The sequence below is a fragment of the Musa acuminata genome, chromosome BXJ1-11 (assembly GCF_036884655.1).
Source record: "Musa acuminata AAA Group cultivar baxijiao chromosome BXJ1-11, Cavendish_Baxijiao_AAA, whole genome shotgun sequence".
NCBI classification, from domain to species: Eukaryota; Viridiplantae; Streptophyta; class Magnoliopsida; order Zingiberales; family Musaceae; genus Musa; species Musa acuminata.
The window spans coordinates 1,224,065-1,240,587 of NC_088337.1; the positions used below are offsets into that span (position 1 = coordinate 1,224,065).

At 33.0% G+C, this 16,523-nt stretch overlaps 1 protein-coding gene across 1 annotated transcript; it reads left to right on the forward strand.

The window, feature by feature from the left end:
• The first annotated feature begins 412 nt into the window (after positions 1 to 412).
• On the forward strand, positions 413 to 13,197 carry LOC103970149 (protein NUCLEOLAR COMPLEX ASSOCIATED 4). Its single transcript, XM_009383811.3, has 15 exons — positions 413 to 871; positions 956 to 1,048; positions 2,259 to 2,332; positions 3,379 to 3,428; positions 3,535 to 3,583; positions 4,468 to 4,568; positions 5,748 to 5,833; positions 7,890 to 7,991; positions 9,341 to 9,399; positions 9,494 to 9,668; positions 10,674 to 10,847; positions 11,080 to 11,239; positions 11,974 to 12,031; positions 12,108 to 12,213; positions 12,732 to 13,197. Exons 1-15 carry the CDS (start codon positions 458 to 460, stop codon positions 12,882 to 12,884), a joined length of 1,854 nt encoding a protein of 617 aa, XP_009382086.2. The 5' UTR covers positions 413 to 457; the 3' UTR covers positions 12,885 to 13,197.
• The last annotated feature ends 3,326 nt before the right edge of the window (positions 13,198 to 16,523 follow it).

Genomic DNA, 16,523 nt, shown 5'->3' on the forward strand with positions numbered 1-16,523 from the left:
TAAATTTATATTACATTTTTTTACTAATTTTAAGTTGACTTTATGTCATTTAACGATTTAAATCATTAATATATAATAGACTACATAATAATTTTTAAAAAATCTTTTTTATTGTATTTCGTTTTATTAACATTGTTTTCTTTAACTTATATTTATTAATATATTTTTTAGTTAGTTAGATTACATATTTACTTTTTAGTTTTTAAATGGTTATCATAGTCAATACGACCGTAATTTTCTCTTCAATTGTCCGAAATTGGTAGATATTCTTATTAATTTTGATATTTTATATTTTTACTATATAAAATTTTGAATTATGTTATATATTTTAAAATTTAAAATATTTTTAATTAAACCATCGTCCGGTTTATTAACCCATGACCAAAGTGCTACTCAACTTCAAAACCCTAGAAACAGATTTAACCGAGTTAGAAGAGCCTCTTCCTCGCCCTCGGCCATGGCGTCTCCAGCCAAGAAACGGAAGCAACCCCAAGGGAATGAGGAGAGGAGGAAGAGGAGAAGCGGCGGAACCCTGGCCCTAGACGACCTCAAAGCCCTCGGCCACCAGCTCCTCTCTTCCCGAGCCCACATCAACAACCTCCCCGTCCTCCTCTCCTTCCTCTCTCCGTCCTCCCCCGTCGCCCTTGCCCTTGAATCCCTCATCTCTATCCAATCCTTCTTCGTTCCGCTCTTCCCTGAGATACCTTCGTCGTTGTCCGTCCCTAACAAGCGATCCGAGGCTCCGACCGATGATGGCGAAGAGAAGGACGTCGAGTTGGTTTTCAAGGACTGGCTCAGGGAGAGGTTCGGGGAGTTCTTGAATGGTCTTATTGAGATCACCGTCTCGGAGCAATCCGTCGATGCCCTCAGGGTAAGAATTCTTTGGATTGCATCAAGATACCTCTGAGGCGGCCAGGATGTTTCTTAATCCCTTCTTGTAACCGGATTATTTTAGGATGTTGCCCTGGATGCGATTATGGATTTTGTCAAGCTGGGAAAGGACGGAAGATTCCACTCGGCTATTTATCATAGGTTTCTGCATAGAATTGTAAGATATTCTTTCAAATCTACGACACTCTTGCAAGTGGCCTTACCACACGATTATGGATTTCTAGATGTTTCTTGGAGCTCAGAATAAAAGAAGTTTTCTCAACTTGTTTGATAAGTTCCCAAATATCTGTTCTTACCATAATATTTTTATAATTCTCACTTGATTGGTTGGTCATTGTTAACTGCAGCTGTCATTCTATTGGTATAATTTATGGTATGGCTTAAGACATATAATCTGCTATGGAAATTGATGGAATAACTTTAATCTTATATTGTAAGCGGGATGAAAACTAGATGCAACGTCTGAATAAGCTTTGAAATCTCAAAATGGCATACTTCAATTATTGTTTTCAAGATCCACCATAACTTCATTACTCATAACTGCTGACAATAAACAAAGTCAAACTTCTAGGTGTCAGTTTGGGCACCAGCAACATCTTATTTGGTTATATTTATTTATAATGGAGGCGGCACATTATGTGCTTCTGCTATTATCCATATGTAGCTCTACCAGCAAAAAAAATTATTTCTTTTCTGATTCCCTGCATCTTTCTACTTCTGAAAATTCTATTATGCTAATAATTCTTCATGGTTGCCAGTCATGGAAGTTTTAATAAGGTCTCTTAGGTTAACCTTGTTCCATGTCTTATTTCCTCAATATGATAGTCTAAATACACCATTTCAGTACATTTAATCAGAATTATCAGATAAGTAAATCACAGTTTATCAGACTGGAATAATGTGATTGCTAATCCATCTATTACGCTGTTGACCAAATGCAACTGATCTTGATGACTCTTCCTTGTTGATTTTATTTTCTTTTTATAATTTCATGAGAAGGCTTGATCTAAGGAAAATATTGGAACATTAGATACCCAACCGTAAAAAAAATCCTCAGCGGTTTGAATAAAGCATGGATACATGGAGAGGACAAAGAAAGTTTCAAGACATTATTGTAGATCAGAATACCCTTTAATGGTGCATATGCCTCATTTTCATAACCTCATCAGATGTAGTGTAAATGTGCCCCTTAAAGTTTAAACCTGTTTTAGTTGACCTTTTGAAGTAATTGCTTGTTTATGTGAAGTAGTGTTTATTTGTTTTGACCTTCAGTTACCTTTTTAACTACATTACCACTTCATTTGCTTATAACATTTTAACAGTTTAGTTTGCATATTTAATTTTTTAGTATTTATATTTTTTTGCAGGTCCGTGCTACATCTGCTGTTGATCCTTTGTTAGACTTGCTTGGGCCAAAGTATTTCAAGTACATAGATGTTCGGTATGGGATACCTTGATAATTACTGCCTAAAAGATCATATACAACAAGTTTGCATAAGTTAAAATGCATATTGAAGTTTCAAGGTCATTTACTAATTGATTATTATGGATTCGGTATGTATAAAGCATGTCGATCCCATCTTATTTTTCAAGTGCATGTGCAACTCTGTCTCAAACAATGGATTTGTTTATTGTGTCATGGCACCATGTTCACATTTGTTATATTTATGAAACATGACATTATGGAGAGTTGTTACGTAGACCAAATTTGGCTTGTGTAAGGCATTATGAAACATGCCCATATTGTGTCATGGCATTCAAATGTGATATTTATGAAACATTCAGCTTATTTGGCTTGCGTAAGGCATGAAATAGCCTTGAAGGTGCAAATTTAAAGTTGAGTGAATTGATGAATACTATTAAGGAAAATATAATGATCTACATTACATAGTGGACTTTGAGGTATTATGGTAATTTTTAATTTTTTTGTGATTTTAGAAAGGATTTTAGTTAACGTGACCATTCGGTTGACATAAGATTTTACATAGTTGCAGTTTGCAACTAGAGTTTGACATAGATTTTACATGGTAAGGTGGTATGCCCACTAGGCCTAGCAATATGTGCAATATATTTACTTGGCTATTTATTGGCATGGCTAGCATGGTATGACATGCATAGCTTGGCAGATTGACAATCTAATGGCACATAGATCATTGTAAACTAGTGTTGTTCGCTCGCTTAGGCGCTCAGGTGAGGCGAGGCCCATGCACCTCAAGGAGTGTAGCTTATTGTTAGTTAGTGCTTTTAATTGATTATCTTGAAAATTGTTATACTGAATTTGTAGACAGGCTTCAGGTTCTCTTGTTTAAGTAATGAAGTCGTACTACCTCACCTGTTACCACATTTTCTGCTTTTTTGTTCTTGTTCTTTTCATCATCAGCCCAATGACAGACCAAACTGACATATGCATTTATTCATGAGTAACTCACATGTGTACGTTGCTTTGAGGCCCTTTTGAGTTTCTCAGGTTCTCTATTTTTCATGCAGGTATTTTACCTATACAAGTATGGACAAGATTATCAAAAGTTTCGAATCAAGTAATGCCAACAGTTATTATTGAAGTTGCAATTATGTTTCTTAAGAAAGTTCACACCTATTTGTACTGACATTTTGCTGTTGTTTACGTTAATATTTTTTCTACAGAAATTGGAAAAGCTACTTTGCACAGTGATGAAGACAGCTCTAAACTAAGGTGGGATTTAAATTTCATAAGGGATATGTTTTATGGTCTTTTATTTGTTGAGCTCATATATCTTTGATTTCGTGTGTGTGTGTATGTATATATATATATATATATATATATATATATATATATATATATATATATATATATATATATATATATATATATATATATATATATATGGCAGTTAGTGCTACGAAATCAGTAGCAAATTTAGCTATAGAATTCTGTACCATAGTTTGGCTTCATTATAGTTGCCTGCTTGTGGGAGTTGTGCAAAAAAATTTGCTATTTGGTTCATTGTCTAAGCTGGTTTTGCTTATGCTTAGTGATTAAGTCTGTTATATATATATATATATATATATATATATATATATATATATATATATACTGCCCGGTACAGACAGTATTATTCGAAATTGAAGACCTTGATTTTAAAAATACTGAATAGTGTTCCAGCTCCCATTTTACATGCTGGCTGTATGGATATATCCCCTTGAATGAATTTTATGATGGATAACTTTGTTCAATCTTAACATTCGTAGATTTATGAAGATTGCACAATCAAAGTATGTCTTGTTGGTATTTTCTTTTTATCATGTTATTGAATTATTGACTGTCAAATTAAATTAGGAAATGATATTGTTCCTGTATCCCATTCCATAATAATTTTTCCAATGAAGCATTTACGTGAAGTTTATATTTTTGAGGCATGTGAATCACAACTTTGCAAAATCTTAACTGTCTTCTTTTATCGAATCACAGTTTTATATTACTTCACATCTGGAGATTTGTTTTTCTACCTTTCATCTTACTCTTATTTTCTGATCAATGGCATTTTCAGAAATTGTCTCAGTTCATGATATCCTTATTTTGCTCTTGCTACTTTGCAGTAGTATGGAGTTTCCTGTTCGCATAATGTACAATATTTTGTCCCATTGCCCTCCTTCAGAAGCTGAGAAAGAACAAAGTTATGAAATGTGGAGTCAATTGGGTAATCATATACTTTCTTTGTAATCATATACTGCTTTTGTAATCACATATACTTTCTTTGTAATCATACACTTCTTTGTAGGCACGGACTTGATTAAAAGATAAAGTAGATATTTCTCTTCTTCAATGAGAACACATTATTTTGTCCTGTTGCCTTCCTTTAGAAGCTGAGAAAGAAAAAGTTATAAAATGTGGAGTCCATTGGGTAGTCATATACTTTCTTTGTAATCATATACTTCTTTTGTAATCACATATACTTTCTTTGTAATCGTTCCCTTCTTTGTAGGCACGGACTTGATTAAAAGATAAACGAGATATTTCTCTTCAATGAGAACGCATGTTATTTTGTGATCATGGTTATGTTTCCTCGCAATTTTTCACTAAACTCGCAATTATTTCTTTCTGTAGAAGATATTTTTTATGCTGAAAACTCAGGTTTTTTTGTCTGTGTCAAAGGGTTTTTTTCTTTGGTGTTTCTTAGGAGCATTGGTAACTGCTAGTATTTTCTGGCACTGATTGAAAACTGAATTTTCATATATAGACAATGTGCATATTCTGTGTGCAAATATGCATTTATCTGTTACTTTTTAAATCAATATTGTTGAATAATAGATATGAATTTATAATTTCTCTTCTTTTTGTTGATCTGCTTGACTATGTTGTTCTGAAACCAGTTTTTTGTTCTAGAAGAAAACCTACTTGATTTCATTTTATAATTACTGGTGCGTCTTTTTGATTCATGGTATGATAAAATTTTGTTATTTTCTAAAAAAATGTTGGAATGTTGAATATTCTTTGCATATAGAGCGTCACAGTGTAAGTTCTAGTTCAAAAGAGCTACATGATCCACATATTTGCATACTTCAAAGAAAGCCAATGAATGCATAAGCTGAAAATGTATTAATAAATTATCTTCTGCAGAAGGCTGCCTTCCTGTTTAATAGTGTAAATAATAAAGAACTGTAGGCAGTAGGTTTGGGTCGGTGTGGTGTTTTAACTATCCAACAGCAAATATCTTCTATTATGAAGTCTAAGTTTTGCTATTTAGCTTCTAGGGGAATTCTATCATTTTAAAAGCATTATCTTATCATCTATGTGTGCTGGTCAAGTGATTGCTCATAAATCCTTCAGTACCTTTCTGCAAAAGGATTGGCATTACTTAATTACAACATTACTGTAGGTATCTCATCCAAAGTAGGGAAGTTGTCTTCTAATGATCCGGTTTCTGATGCAGAACCAGAAAACTCGAGGAAAGTTGACACTGATGTAAGTTTTTTGTATATATATTTTCCTACTTTGCCATATTGTATACACGGGTGTGCATTGTTTGTGCGTGATAAAAGGAACAAAAAGGAGGAGTTTGGTAGAAAAGAATTGTGGTAGTATGCTTCCATGTAATATTTTTGTAAAAATGCCAGTTCATTTCATGATGCATGTATTACTAATTTTTGCATTGCTATGCTCTGATATGTACGTTTAACTTTCATTGTCATAGTACCATGTTTAAGAGTAAATTCCAAAATTTTCTAAATATGATTAGATTTAGCTTAAATATTCTTGTAGATACACCAATTGTCAAAACATGCACCATCTCAATACTCATGATGATTCTTCTGCAAATTTGAAAATTACAAATCTTCTACTAATCATCAAATCAGTGCTTTTTGTCCTATTTGTTCTCTCTTTCCATGACCTTTCGTTTTTTGACTTGGGAAATAAGTCAGCAGTAATATTTACATTTTCTTTTGGACAACAGAATTCTTTCTGGCCATTTTCTTTCTAAAACATGACAACAGCAGCACAATGTGCTGTTCTGTTGATTATAGTGGCCCCATTCTGTCTGTAATGTACTGTAAATCAAAGTGCATCATCAAGCTCTGTAGAGCGGTATTGTGCTGTCTTTATTGCAGTCCTCTCTCGAAGTTCTGAAGCAGTCTAATCTGCTCCCAAAGCAATTAATATTAGGTTATGAAGGGCATGGTTCACTCTAGTATTTTTTATCAGGAATGTACCATTTCTAGTTTGGGATCCTGGCTTGATTGGGATTGACTTTTTCTAGATCTCTTAGTTAGAATGAAGTACACACTTGAAATGTGGAGCACATCTTTACACACACACATACATGGACATGTATCTATATGTATTTATGTACATGTGCAGTTCTGTAAGCTCTGAAGCAGTCTAATAAGAAGTGTTCAAGAATAGGTTACATGGAGCTTGTCTCGCTCTAGTACATAGAATGAGAGCAGAAACTGACTCACTCTAGCACCTCGGGCATTTTAAACCCTTGGCTCCTAATGCCCTTGACAACAGTGAGTTCAGTAGGGGTAGATCATTTTTAGATCTCAGTATGGTGATAAAAAATGTGTAACACAACACATGCATATTATATGCCTGTGCATGTGTATACATGATATCATATGAATGAAAGTACTAGCAAACTATTGTGTATGTATGTTCTTTTTTGTCTCTTTATTTTGTCTAGGCTTCTAGAATATTGCCATTTTCATCCAGATTGTCGTTGACTCATGATCTGACACAATCACTGCTTCATCAGCATTTTCTGTGATATTATGACCCCCTGTTAATATCACTTGGGAGATGCAGAATGGTTCACTCTAGGGTCATTGATTTAGTGGCCTTTTTCTTGTCACCACCTCATTGAGGTATCATGATGCTCAGAAACTTTGCCTTCAGTGTTTTGGTCATGTCAGCTGAGTCTTGTTTCAAGCATTGGGCCAGCATGCTGCTCCTAACTCATGGCAGTTTCTGATATCTATAATTACTTCAAGCTACTACCTATCCTGATGATTACATGCATATGGAATACCTTCTGTATTGATCATACAAATTAAGCTTTCGTAATATTTGACTATTGATTTTCTGTAAGCTGATGAAATACAAAGTTTCCTCTTTGTTCTAATACTTGCTAAATCAGAAAATAATTTGCATTTTCACACACGGTGCTGATCCACATTGGCCTTGGCTTTACCTGTTCGAGATGTGATATGCTGGTACTTGTGGTGGTACCAAGGACAATACAGTATGGAGGGAGAGTTGCGTAGGAAACATCTTTTCAGTAGTCATTAAAATTTTGTTGTCCCGTCTAATTAAGACATCTCTCTTGCAACTTAATAAGTTTATGATAATGTATATTAAATGCTAATAATTATCTGCCAACCAATTAAAACATGAAATAGTGAGACGTAGGAATGAATGAGTTAATTTCTATTGTACTTGTATTATATGCTTCAGCTTGAAGAGAATAGTCATCCTACATGTATGAAGTAATTTGGCATCATCTTTTTTGCCACTTCTGCAGGTTTCATCTTCAAGCCACATAACCAAAAAGATCAAGTTAAAGTTTGCCAAAGCTTGGATTTCCTTTCTCAAATTACCACTTCCTGTTGATGTGTACAAGGAGGTAATTATTGTTACAAGGTTACTAGGTTCTATTTTTTTTTCCATTTTTCTCTGTTGATTTTCGATTTTGCTTTGATCTCATTCCTTGATATCTGGCTGGCTTTACGAAATTCCAACTTAAAAAATTTATGAGTTTGCTTCTTTTGCATTCTCTAAGTGAGCAAAGGCAGCATCATTCTTCAGGGATTATTTCAACTTTCTTAGGAAAGACATATAAGAAATAATTTTGTGCCTTATGCGGTGCAGTGCATCAACATGAATTGTCTTTTTGGCAATACAATTCTTAACAATGTTACAGCTATGAGAAAGAAGACACTTGATTATTAGTAGTGGCTTTGATGTATGGTGGTGGCTGGTGAGATACTTTCAGTGACCACAGTGGTCATCATGGTGGTAGTAAGAAGTTTTGTCTTATGTTGGTGGCAAATGCAATTGCCACCATAAAGTAGTGGTATCTGGAAATAGGGAACTGGAAGGTGGTGGAAGGTGATACAGGCAAAGGGCATTCTCAGTTTTAGGGTAATGATTACCAACTTGTTAGTGATAAATTTAGGGTATGAAAAACTGGAAAAATAAATAACATAAATATTAGAAATAATAGGTAAATGCAACATGGTTGAGAAGATTCTTAACCTTTGTCTTTGCTTTCTTGATTATGTAGCAAAATCTAGAAACAAAACTCCACCTCCAAAAAGCATGCACACATCTAAACAAGAGAGGAAATTTATGCCAACCCACACATAGACACCATAGCTGACCCTTTGTTTGTGATGTTTCCTTTAAAACTTTTATTCTTATACCTAAGATACCATTAGTTGTGAAGAATTTTGATTCATGCCTAACAATGATGCACAAACAAAAATTTAAGTTTTGCAGGAGATAGAGTTACTTCAAATTTGATGGGGCTATGTCCTAGAAAATCTTGTAGGCATAAGCATTTGTAAATTACTGGCACAATAATTGATTATTTTGGATCCATAATATATTTTTTTTATATCCTTTTCTTAACACATTATCAATTTATCCTTGAGGAGACAATCTATTTAATTTTGCATCTGGGCTAAGGCTGCAACACCCTGCACTGGCTTGAGTTCTCTGCACCAATTTTCTTTTTGACTCTACTTTTGCAACTTGCAGCACACATGGTTTTTGACTGCTAGTTCTTAGACTTGTAATACGTTTTAGTATTGGTTTATTGGTGTTTCATTTTGCTCTGTGTTTTTAATTATCCGAATAATTACTTCTGAATATCTGGTGCAGTTTTCTTTAATTTATAATTATTTTTATACTCAGATGTTATGCAACTAATATTTTCTGATTGTCTCACCAATATGCATTCTTCTTATTCAGGTTCTTGCTTCAATCCATCAGACCATTATTCCATATTTAGCAAACCCTTCCATCCTTTGGTAAGACTTTCTAAATTACTCAGCTTTTTGTTGAATATTAATGCTCTTACGGACTCCTCGGAAGCCTGACATATCATCTTGCAATGATTTTCAGTGATTTTTTAACTAGGTCATATGACATTGGAGGTGTAGTTAGTGTAATGGCACTTAATGGCCTTTTCATCCTCATGACACAACATGGTTTGGAGTATCCCAAATTTTATGAAAAACTTTATGCATTGTTGACCCCAGCGATTTTCATGGCAAAACATCGAGCAGGGTTTTTCCAAGTAAGTTTTGTAACATCCATAAAGTTACTATGTTGATTTTCTGTTACGTGATAATAACTGTTTCGTGTTAATTTTAGGAAAGTAATCCTTTTATCAGGCTAGGGTTCTTCACTAAGCTATGAGATGTTTGCCCATTAACAAATAGTTACCTTCTTTTAAAAACATTCCACATGTTGGTGTAGTTTTAAATGTTAAACTCCATTCTTTTATGCAACCTTGTTAATATTTGCTACATTACTCTGTAACCTTAAATGAGAAATATGGTTGATGTCATTCTTTTCCAAAGATGTTAAATAGTAATGTTGTGTTTCCCAAGCTTGGACCAGGAAAAATAATTAATTAAATGACCTTTATTTAACTCACATAATGGAATGACCCTTGCTGAAAGATGGAAAAATCCATATGGTTGAAGCAAAATACTTAGTTTTAGTTCATTGGACTCACAAGTCGTAACAGTGGTCTCTGTCATTGTCATTGCGAATTATTTTCTTGGCAGTGATCCCTGTATAAACCTACCATGTTTTTTTTTCTTCTGCCAAATTAGCAATGCTGCAATCATATATCACTAAGAGCATGAAACAAGTACAATTGAGAAGGAAGAGTAGAAGAAAGAAAGACAAAAAGAAGGAACAGAAAAGAGAATCTAGGAAGAACTGTCTTAAAAAACTAACATTATTTAACTTCTTAATCATTTCATGATGTCACCTAAATCTGGAAAGTCAAACTGCCAGAAGACATTCTGAACCATTCTAATGGAGCGCTTTTGCAACCACATATGTAGAATAATTTTGTATATTTTAAACAGTCTTGTAACGAATTTCCTAGAAGTACACTTGTGGATTTTAACCACATAATAAAATAATTTTTATTATTGATAAAAAAAGGTTTGTTTCTCCTGCTAGACTTTTAGAACTGAACTTGAGGATCTAAAGATTGTTGGTCTGAAAGAAAAAACCATCTCATGATGAATATTTTTGCTGACATTGGAAATATTATGTCTTGTAGCTCCTGGATACCTGTTTAAAATCATCGTATCTTCCAGCATATCTTGCTGCTACATTTGCCAAGAAATTGAGTAGACTGGCTCTCGCAGTACCACCATCTGGAGCGCTTATTATTATTGCTGTAATTCACAATTTATTGCGGAGGCATCCAGCAATTAATTTTTTAGTTCATCAGGTTCTCCCTTCACGACTTCCCTCCAACATGGACATTTTTTACTCAAATTGCTTGTACATTAATATAAATGATTGCACAAGTCTGGATTTTTAAGTTAGTCTAACTGCAACTTCTTTATGTTTGAGTCTGAATTTCGTATCCTAATCATAATATAAGATCATGAATACTGTAGTTCATTTTTGAAGTTGTGCAAATGCTGTGATTCTTATTGTACTTTTGGTCTCTCATGCAGCCAATTGGTGATGAAAATGACAGAGATACTTCTGTGGAAGATAATAGATCTGGTGAGGATGCAAGGGAATCAGACAATGGGAACATCGATCTGAGCGCAAAGCTTGGCACTGATCCATTTAACATTCAAGAGTGTGACCCTGCTAAGTCGAATGCCATGCGTAAGTTTCTTCATAATGAATAGTGACATTACTATTTTTGCAGCTTTTAAAATGGATAGACTAATTATTTAAGGATGTAAAGCGAGGTTCACCAGAAGTATTGCTTATTTTAGCAAATCTGATAGCTATTATCTTTTTTTTATTTTGCCCAAATCATATTCTTCTAAACATAGAGATAAGGTCCAATAAATAACAGTGCTAAGGATGTTGCTCGTAACAGATGGTGGGTTATGGTGATGATTACAATCACCTTGTTAACATTAATGCTGATGAATTTGATATATTATTAAGAAACTGTGCAAGTCATTTATCTCCTTCCATTTGTGGCAAATCTTTATCTTTTGTAGATTGAAAAGAATGCTTTCCATCCTTCTGTGAATCAGATTTTTTATTCTTTTTTAAATATAAAAAAATTGTGGAAGGCAACTTGAGGCTTCTTGTATGTTCAATTATAGAGGGGAAGAAGGGATAGTTTCTTATTGTTCTGTTCCTGCAGAGGGAGGACAGAAGATAAGTAGTTAGGTGATGCAAGAAGAGAAGTGTCACCTCAAAGGTTTATTTTTTTGGAAATAGGTTCTTATTCCTCAACAATTTATTGTTGGGAGGGTTTGATTTGGCTTTTTTTTGAACCATCACTTATTAGCATAGCATGGATCCATCGGTGTCCACTGAGGGACAAGCATTCTGTTTGAATCAAATCTGTGCCTGATGGGTCCTTTATTATGATGCTGCAGGAAGTTCTTTATGGGAAATTGAAACTCTCCGACATCATTACACCCCAGCTGTCTCCAGGTAGTGAAGTTTTTTCTCTATTGTGCTGCATCAATGTTTTCCACATCATAGTTTGAGATATTAATTTCATTATCAGATTTGTGGCTTCTCTTGAGAATGATCTCACAGTTAGAGCCAAAACATCCGAAGTAACTGTTGCAGATTTCAGTTCTGGGTCTTATGCCACAGTATTCAGAGAAGAGGTCAGCTTCCAGTCAAAACTATTTACTTTTTATTTCTCATATGTGGCTTTTACAATTGGAATATAGACTATTAGCCTTCTAATGATCCCACATCAGATGTGGGCCATGTAGAGCTGTTTATTGGTCATCATTCGACTATTTGTGTAGTGAACAGTCGACCTGGTGATAAAATGTTTACCAATGCATGGGCATTCATCAATCTCACATGCTGCCTTCTATGGTGATTTTATGATTATGTGGATCTCATGAGGAGTTATGGTTTTCATTGATAGAGATTGTGAGGCTGCCAATAGGTTGACATTGGATGCAGGATATATTGACTCTCTCTCTCTCTTTCTCTCTCTCTCTCTCTCTCTCTCTATATATATATATATATATATAAAGACATGTATATATAAAGACATACTTTTATTCTGATTCGTGATAATTTGATGGTTGGTAAAACTAATGGAGATGATTAATAACAACATTTTGTTGTACATTGTCCAGCTGAAACAAACCAAAACAATTTCTTGCAGGTCCGGCGGCGGATAAAGCAGGTTCCGATTGCATTTTACAAAGTTATTCCATCCACCCTATTTGACAACTCCGAATTTCCTGGCTGGACTTTCGGCAATCAGCAAAATGACAAGCAAGAACTGAATGCTAGACAAAACGAGGTTACAGTTTGACGAGCACTTACCTTGTGAATTGGACTTTGATTGACGAACAAAGGAATGGGTCAGATTTGGAGTTCTAACCGATTTTGATGTGTGAATCAAGAGTTGTAACAGATCAGATATATTTTTATATCACTCGCTCCTTGCATCTTTGTAACGTAATTTACAGACCAAGTTTTCTTGTTGGATAATTTTTGACATGTTTCTTGTGCTACATTCAGCTGTTATTTGTGTGATGCTGAATGTAGGATACTGTTGATATGGGCATTTGTTATGGAGCGCTATTACCAGAAATGCTAAATTTATGACCGTAGACGTTACCCCATCACTGGAATATTCTTCCTGATTTCATCTATGCCCTCTTAATTTCAAGTGCATTTTATCGAAAAAAACTTCCTACCGGCTTAGACGGGATAGTGTTTGCATAACTGGCTTTTAATAGGGGTTTTTTATTTAAAATTTTGATAATATTCTTGAATCGAGTTGTTTCAAGTCATCAAATCATCCGTTGGTTTGGCTCTTGATTTTTTCTCTCTAAGCATTGTTCTTTCTTTTGACATAATCTATCGATATATCAAATTTTTTATGACATCCGATCATTGTGTATAATACCTGATTTTTTGGCACGATGTTCGAACTTATAGTACGAAGTTTAATCTTTAGCACGTTGAATTCTCTTATTTCGATAATTTACTCTTTGATGATTTGTGATAGATTCAACATCTTTTTTTTGAGTTTGAGAGAAGAGGAAAAAGCTGTAACAAGGGTAGTTGATTTTCACTCATTGGAAAAAAGAGGGATAGTAAAAGTCGGTAGCTTTGAGAGAAGAGGAATAGAGAGTGGATATAGGTCTTTGTGATTTAATTTTATTCTCTTTGCTTGTAATTTTAATTTGATCAATTAAGTTTCAGATATATATTGATTTATTGATCGAGTTTTAAAATTGATTAAAAATGTTATTAGCTCCACATTTTCACTGATCGGAAAAAAGAGGGATAGTAAAAGTCGGTAGCTTTGAGAGAAGAGGAATAGAGAGTGGATATAGGTCTTTGTGATTTAATTTTATTCTCTTTGCTTGTAATTTTAATTCGATCAATTAAGTTTCAGATATATATTGATTTATTGATCGAGTTTTAAAATTGATTAAAAATGTTATTAGCTCCACATTTTCACTGATCGGAAAAAAGAGGGATAGTAAAAGTCGGTAGCTTTGAGAGAAGAGGAATAGAGAGTGGATATAGGTCTTTGTGATTTAATTTTATTCTCTTTGCTTGTAATTTTAATTCGATCAATTAAGTTTCAGATATATATTGATTTATTGATCGAGTTTTAAAATTGATTAAAAATGTTATTAGCTCCACGTCGTAACGAGTCTTTTAACTCCCTTCATCGGTAGCTATTTCTTATTCGAACTCCCTCATCGTGCCCAAATATTAGATACCAAATGTCATAACTTGGGTTTGATGAGTTAATTGGTCTATCAACTTTGTTTAACCTAAACCACTAGTCAAAATACTTAAGTTGAAATAAATATGAGTTAATTGGTTTATCAACTTTGTTTAACTTAAATCATTAGTCAAAATGCTTAAGTTAAAATAAATAATAATATATTCAAATCTTTATAAGTCAATTTTAGTCATGTTTATAAGTCAATTTTAGTCATCTTTATAAGTCAATTTTTGATACGAGACTAATTGAAATAATAAATTTATGTTTGTACCTGCAGTTATATATTCTTATTATCATCATAATAATGTTATGTATGTGGTTATGATGTTTACTAAATTAATTAATTTAAGATAATTAATTTTTGAAACAACGTATTTTTTGGTTGAATATACGAGTAAGTTGACCCCGAGTGTAAGTTAAGTATAATATTGAAATTCCACTAAACCTATCGAAACTTGCGAAATACTAGCACATGTTTATAAGATGATTAGTTGGACACTTTCTTTTTTTAAATTTGGTTTTGGATGATTATTATAAAAAAATAATAAAAAAAATAAGGCCAGGGCTAGGCAGTACCATCACCTAGGTAAGACAGTACCACTACCCCTAAACAATATATTATTACAAGTATATTATTACAGGTATGGGTGGTATCACTGCTTCGTGCGCATATCATTGATTCTGTAATCAAGTATAACTTCAATTAATTTTCACAAAACCAATCAAAACTTCTATTAGGATAAGATGCTAAGATGTTTAGCATCACTTTCTCAATTTTTTTTTTATAAATTTAGGGTATTTAATTTTTTAGATAAGATATTTTTTAATTGAATCTATGATCGAGTGTAACATGAGTTAAATTTCATCAAGTCAATCTAAGCTTATCTAGGACTAATAGGATATGATTTTATGGTATTTAATATCACTTTACTCTTTTTTAATTATATAAAGAGATTAATTTTTAAATATGATATTTTTGGATTGAATATGCGATTAAGTGTAACTCGAGTTAATTTTTAGTAAATTGATCTAAACTTGTTCAAAACTATTAACACATGATTCTAATATATTTAGTATCATTTTTTAATAATTTTATGGTAATTAATAGAATAGAATAAGATATTTTTGAATGAATCGGGATTAAATATAACTCTTTGAAATTTCATCAAACATATCCAAACTTCTCCGGAACTACTAGCACATGATTAAGATATTTAGTATCATTTTTTATTTTCTTATAATTAAAATTTTTAAATAAGGTATTTTTAGATTGAATCTATTATTGAGTGTAATAAAAGTGTAACTTGAGTTATTTCTTCCGAACCAATCTACACTTATCCTGAACTACTTACATATGTTTCTAAGATATTTAATATCACTTTTTCTATTTTTAATGATTCATAGAATATAATATAATTTTTTTTATTGAATATCTAAACCAGTGTAATTCAAGTATAACTCTTTCAAATTTTACTAAGCGTATCTAAACTTCTTCGAAACTACTAAAACATAATTATAATATATTTAGTATCATTTTTTTTTTAATTTTTTATGAATTTAAGATGATTAATTTTTTAAATAGGATAGTTTTGGATTGAATTTGTGATCGAATCTAAGTGTTAGAATTTTCATCAAACTAATCCAAATTTCTTCAAAAATACTATCACATAAATATAAGATATTTAGTATCATTTTTTTTTTTAATTTTTTTTTTTTATGAATTTAGGATTATTAAAATTTTTAAATAAGGTATTAGCCCTTTACTATACTAGTACTCTATCATGACCGATGTTCTCTAATCCATAAAGGATTGAGATGTAAAAGGGGACTCAGGACAATCTCCAAGCCGTCGAACTCCGAGCTATTATTGTCAAGACAACTCCCAAGATGACCAAAAGTTAGTTCAGATTAGTTATGGATTAACCTCCCCTACGAAATATCCATAGGAATATGGACCGACCTCCCCTACCGAACATCTATAGGAATATTTCAAAAAGATAAAGGGTTAGTTCAGATCGATTAGCATCAGTTACCAATATATTCCAAGAAGATTAATAGGCAATTCAGTTCGATTACAAACTTACCCCCTCCACGAGATCTTCCTCTGGAGGTTAGTATAAAAACACACTATAAGCTTCCAAAACAAAGGAAGGATCATTTATTCAACCAAAATCTCTCAATTCAGTCCACCATGTAACTCAA

Coding starts and splice junctions, on each gene's coding strand:
- LOC103970149 (XM_009383811.3), top strand. CDS start 458: ATGGCGTCTCCAGCCAAGAAACGGAAGCAACCCCAAGGGAATGAGGAG. Junction 1,049..2,258: donor ATAGGTTTCTGCATAGAATT/GTAAGATATTCT, acceptor ATTTTTTTGCAG/GTCCGTGCTACATCTGCTGT. Junction 9,669..10,673: donor ATCGAGCAGGGTTTTTCCAA/GTAAGTTTTGTA, acceptor TATGTCTTGTAG/CTCCTGGATACCTGTTTAAA.